Source organism: Micropterus dolomieu, unplaced genomic scaffold, assembly GCF_021292245.1.
Source record: "Micropterus dolomieu isolate WLL.071019.BEF.003 ecotype Adirondacks unplaced genomic scaffold, ASM2129224v1 contig_11914, whole genome shotgun sequence".
NCBI lineage: Eukaryota > Metazoa > Chordata > Actinopteri > Centrarchiformes > Centrarchidae > Micropterus > Micropterus dolomieu.
This window is the reverse complement of record NW_025740900.1, coordinates 1-5,635: the sequence shown is the minus strand read 5'-3', so window position 1 is coordinate 5,635 and position 5,635 is coordinate 1. Positions and strand designations below refer to the sequence as shown.

Below are 5,635 nucleotides of genomic sequence, written 5' to 3'. Positions count from 1 at the left end.
CACTATTTAGAGAAAACAAGGAGGGAACTGTCACTGTTTAGAGAAAACAAGGAGGGAACTGTCACTATTTAGAGAAAACAAGGAGGGAACTGTCACTATTTAGAGAAAACAAGGAGGGAACTGTCACTATTTAGAGAAAACAAGGAGGAAACTGTCACTACTTAGAGAAAACAAGGAGGGAACTGTCACTATTTAGAGAAAACAAGGAGGAAACTGTCACTATTTAGAGAAAACAAGGAGGAAACTGTGACTAGGTGGAGAAAACATGGAGAAAACTGTGACTAGATGGAGAAAACAAGGAGGGAACTGTCACTATTTAGAGAAAACAAGGAGGGAACTGTCACTATTTAGAGAAAACAAGGAGGGAACTGTCACTATTTAGAGAAAACAAGGAGGGAACTGTCACTATTTAGAGAAAACAAGGAGGGAACTGTCACTATTTAGAGAAAACAAGGAGGGAACTGTCACTGTTTAGAGAAAACAAGGAGGGAACTGTCACTGTTTAGAGAAAACAAGGAGGGAACTGTCACTATTTAGAGAAAACAAGGAGGAAACTCACTATTTAGAGAAAACAAGGAGGAAACTCACTATTTAGAGAAAACAAGGAGGGAACTGTCACTATTTAGAGAAAACAAGGAGGAAACTCACTATTTAGAGAAAACAAGGAGGGAACTGTCACTTGAAGGTAAAAGAAGGAGGAGACTTATTTACCAGATTTACCTTGGAGAGAGGTGGAGACTCTCTGGTAGCGGGGGAGGACCGGAGAGGAGGTGACAGCGGGGAGAGCGGAGGCGGGGTCATGGGAGCTCTGGTGGGGGAGGTCTCAGGGGAGGCCTCTGTGGAGAAGGGAGACTGCCTCAGACGGATGGCGAGGTCATCTGATGGCCTAGAGGAGCAGAGAGGAGTTCTGAGAGTCCGACCCTTTCCCCGGCGGGAGAAGGGAGGCAGGCTGTGGGAGGACAGGTGGAGGAGGGAGGGGGGAGGAGATGACGTCATCAGTTCCAACACCTCCATGTCTAAAGAGTGCTCCAGTTCCAGCCCTGGGCTCACTGGCTCCTCCTCCTCCTCATCTGATTGTTCCTCCTGCTCGGTGCCCTCCCTCTCCTCCTCCACTTCCTCTTCATCCTTCACACCACTCGCTCTCATCTCCTCCTTCGCATCCTGCTTCTCCCTCATCGGCTGTTGTCCTGCAACCACCTTATGAGCAGCTGACCCGGCTGGTGATGTTTGTTCTGGCGTTTCAGGAGGTTCCTCCTCCTCCCTCTCTGAAGGCTCAGCTTGTGATTGGTGCTTATCTTTGGTGAGGTCTGTTGCTGTAGCAACAGGTTCAAATTGGCGCTGTGATTGGCTGTCATCTGCCAACGTCACATGACAGGAAAGCGTTCTGTCCTCTAGCTCAGACTTTGCTCCCGTCCCCGTCTCGGCTTCTCTTTGATTAGTAGGTTTCTCTTCCTGGGGGAGGTCCTCCAGATGAGGGGAGGGAGAAGGTGGAGTGTGGGGGGAACAGGAGGGGAGTAAGGCAGTCCTGTGAGGGGAGGAGGTGGGGGAGGCCTCCAGAGAGCCAGCTCTAGGAGGAGGAGATAGTGGTGAGGGGAGGGGGAAGGCAGGAGGTGAAGATGACGGAGAGCAAGAGGGCTGTTGGAGGGGTAAGGCAGAGTGTGGTGTGGTGGGTTGAGGGGAGGGAGAAGCTGGCTGCGGGAGGAGGGGAGAGGCAGAAGCAGCAGTGTGTGGAGGAGACTGATGGTCTTCATTCAGTACAGATCCAAGCTGGACTTCTACAGAGAGCAAGAGATCAGGATGAAAGGTTCAGATATGGACCACCATGGTTCGACTCAGAGTGACTCAGTAATCTCAGCTGAGGTAACCCGCCTCACCTGCACTAAACCTCACAGCCGAGGTACCCTGCCTCATCTGAACTAAACCTCCCAGTACTGAACTAAATACTAGTTTAGAACTAACTTAATAAAAAGGTATATAAGTTATCTTATCAGTTTGAGAGTCAACAGAGCTTCCTACCTGAGGAACAGTTGGAGCTGCTGTGCTGATCCTTCTTCTGATCCTGTTCTCCTCCTTCGGGACTCTGCTTTGCCGTCTGATAAGGCTCCTCCCCCTCCTCCTGCTGTGGAGCTGCTCTCTCCAAGTCTTCCTCCTCTTTCTCAGCCACGCTGACATCTAGAAGCAGATGAAGACGTTTATAAACTCATCAAACCAAGTGAGTTCCACAAACGATCTGGAGTCAAAGTAACGACCACGATTATCAGTGTCTCCTAGATACTCACCCACAGTGGATGCAGACTCCCTCCTCTCTGTCTGTGTGCGTTGCTGGGGGATGGAAACAGAAAGGCTTCCAGGACCAGGACCACCATCAAGCTGCACAGGGCTAGTAGGACCAGGACTAGGGCTAGTTTCAGATTGCCCAGGGGTGGCAAGAACAGGGCTAACAGAACCGGGACCAGCCTCACACCTCATAGGGCTAGCAGGACCAGGACTGGGACTAACCTCTGGCTGCACAGGAGTAGCAGGACTGGGATTAGTCTCTAGCCGCACCAAGCTAGGGATAACCTGGGTATGACCTGATTGCAAGGGGTCGCAAACAGAACTAGCAACTGTGCTAGTGTGCACAGAGCCTGCTTGAGCATGTGGAGAATTAGGAGGGCTAACCTGTGAGGGGGCAGAGGGCGGTTCACTAGTGTGGCTTGTGCTAGGCATCGCAGTGTTATCCTGAGTGGGAGAAGAATGGTCAGGGCTAGCATGGCTCGGACTGGCCTGAGTGTAAGTGGCATCAACAGGAGTGACTGGTCTTTGATACAAGGGGCTTCCCGAGGCAGTGCTTCCAACAGCATACCCATCGTGGGTATAGAGAGGACTTGCTGGGCACTGGCTAACCTGACTCAGTCTAGCCTGAATGGGGCTAACAGCAGATGAGTCATCAGGTAGGGAACTGGCAGGTGTTGGGCTCGTCTGCCTAATACAGTCTGTATGTTTAACAAGACCAGAATCAAGCTGAACCACATCGGGAAGAACAGAGCTCTTAATTACAGAACTGACCTCCTCCTTCACATCAAGACTTGAGTTAGGCAAAGCGGGGCTCAGCCGTGCCACAGTAAGGCCATACCCGTTTCCAGTGTGAGGAGCTGGGCTAGAATGGGGGCTACCTGTGGGGCTACAATATGTTTCACTGGCCTGAGCTGGACTGTGAGGTGGACTAACACAAGTGACAGTAGCATGTGCAGGGCTGCTGTATGTCATGCTAGCTAATGAGGGACTCCGTCTTTGGACTGGGCCTGAGTGGGCAGTACTAGAAGTGCTTTGTATGTGAACAGGACTAGCTTGACCAGCAGGACTAGACCTAGGTGGACTGATGATGAAGCTAACGTCACTTACGCAAGCAGAGCAGGAACTTGTCTGGCCACAATGGCTCAGACTGTGGCTAACAGGGCTACTAGCTGGGCTAGTATCAGTCAGCCTACAGTGTGGAGGACTAAAGTTTGTTGTAGGCAGGGGGCTTGTCTGTACTGGCGAAGTCTGCAAAGGACTGCAGGTAGTTTGTACATGTGAGGAACTTGACTGACCAGGATGTGTGGGACTTTGGCTTGTGTCAGTCTGTGCGAGCTCTGCAACACCACAAACAGACGGACTAATCCCATCTTGAGCATGCATGGAGCCCATCAGACTGTAGCCACTGTTAGCTTGTGTGATGACTGGCCTAGCATGAGTTGGGCTAGTATGTACTGGACTGTCCGGGGTGGAGATAGGATGACTCGGACAAGTTTCTGACTGATCGCGATTAGAGTGGTCGACAGCTAGCTCCATCTCCTCTTCCTGACAGGAGATGGGGTGGATGGGTGTAGCCAGTACTGCTGATAGGCTAGCTGGTTGTGTTGAGGATGTAACAGGTGGCGCCAAGCAGTCAATTGGTTGCTCAGAGTAGCTAGCTCGAAGCGTTACAGGGCTAGCTGGTTGTGTTAAGGGGCTAGTCTCTGCAGCTTGAGGACTGACATGAGAAGCGCTATTCTGCTGTGGTACTGGACTAGCACAAGCCTGAAGAGAGCTGACAGGGTTAGTAGGCATTTGACTGCCATGTTTGGGACTAGCACTAGCTGAGCTATTTTGGATATGTATGGGGCTGGCTTTACCTTCAATAGCTTCTGTGAAGCTTGATGGGCATTCACAAGAAGGACTCTGATGAATGTGGCTTGCTGGGGGAGGAATTTCCTCCGTTTCATCAGCACAAGGCAAGCAAGTCAGGCTACAGTGTTCCAGAGAAGTGCTAATGTGAACAAGGCTTTCTGGTGTGGGCATGGCATGGACATGAAAGGGGCTAGAATGGTCCGGGTTAAGCGCACTACTCTGAACAGCACCAAGCTGGTTTGGGAATTTGCCATCTGTGCCGTGGCCATCCGGTGGCATTGCAGACAGGTCAGAAGTGTGGCTAAGAGGGATAGGGCTACTTTCCGGTGTTTGGCCATCAACGTTAAGACTCTGCATAGGGCTGTGCTCTGAAGACTTCAGCTCTGTGGTACCAGTTTGGTTGGATTCCTTTTTTGACTGTGTATCAAGCAAAGAAGGAAGTAGGCTAAGCTGTGAAGGCCTAACAGGTTGTAAAGAGTGGGCCTGTACTGGGCTTGCAGGTTGTGACAGACTACACTGCGTGGCTCTGTGTGGGACCAGTGCTGGGCTACATGGAGCTGAAATGGGCCTCTTTGAGGCGTGTCTTCTTGTTGGATGGGTAGACCTACAGAAGACAAGTGAGTGGTCCTGGTCCAGTGTAGAAATGTCCTGTGCAACCCCACATTGCAGCTGTGCAGGGCTGCTTGATCCAGGACTCTTCAGTGTAGGTTCAGCATTCTGTGTTAGACTCTGTTGATGTGATGTGCCGGCTTGTGCAGGACTATGTCTTTGTGGGGGACTGTGCTGAATCTGTGTGATGATGTTCAAAGGACTACATGGTTTCTCAAGCTGCGTCTGTGAAGTGTTGTCCTGTGCAAGACAATGTGGTGGAGGGCATTGTGGTGGCTCACCAGGCCCTGGCTGAACCCGAATAGGACTAAGTCCTGCTTGGTTTGGGCTGTTCGGAGAATGTGCATGGCTACAAGGCATAGGACTACCCTGCGTTGTATTCCGCTCAGACTCTGTGGACATGAGCTGATGCTCTGTGGAATTCTGTGTGGGGCTTGAAGAGGTGTAAGTGAGCGGTCGAGGACTATGCTGAGCCTGCGTGGAAGTCACATAGATAGGGCTTTTTTGCAGCTCAGCCGGACCAGCAGGGCATGGCATAGGATCAACAATAAGTGACACAGGGCTTTCCCGGAGCTCTGCATCATCAGGGTTAGATGGCGAAGGACGTCCTTGGAGCTCTGTGGGTTCAGTGTGAGATGGCGCTTGACTTTCTTGGAGCTCAGTGGGTTCAGGGTGAGATGGCGCGGTACTTTCTTGGAGCTCTGTTGGATCAGGGTGAGACGGCGCAGGGCTTTCTTGGAGCTCAGTGGGTTCAAGGTGAGACGGCGCAGGGCTTTCTTGGAGCTCAGTGGGTTCAAGGTGAGACGGCGCAGGGCTTTCTTGGAGCTCAGTGGGTTCAAGGTGAGACGGCGCAGGGCTTTCTTGGAGCTCAGTGGGTTCAAGGTGAGACGGCGCA

General features: G+C 51.6%; 1 protein-coding gene across 1 annotated transcript; it reads right to left on the bottom strand.

The window, feature by feature from the left end:
• Positions 1 to 720: 720 nt before the first annotated feature.
• Positions 721 to 5,627, bottom strand: LOC123965933 (mucin-12-like; the record flags this gene model as incomplete). The annotated part of the gene is made up of 3 exons (XM_046042228.1): positions 2,280 to 5,627; positions 2,017 to 2,172; positions 721 to 1,775 (listed from the first exon to the last, which is right to left on the bottom strand). Coding segments are annotated over exons 1-3 (4,209 nt in total), but the record flags the coding sequence as incomplete, so codon positions are not given.
• Between the last annotated feature and the right edge of the window lie 8 nt (positions 5,628 to 5,635).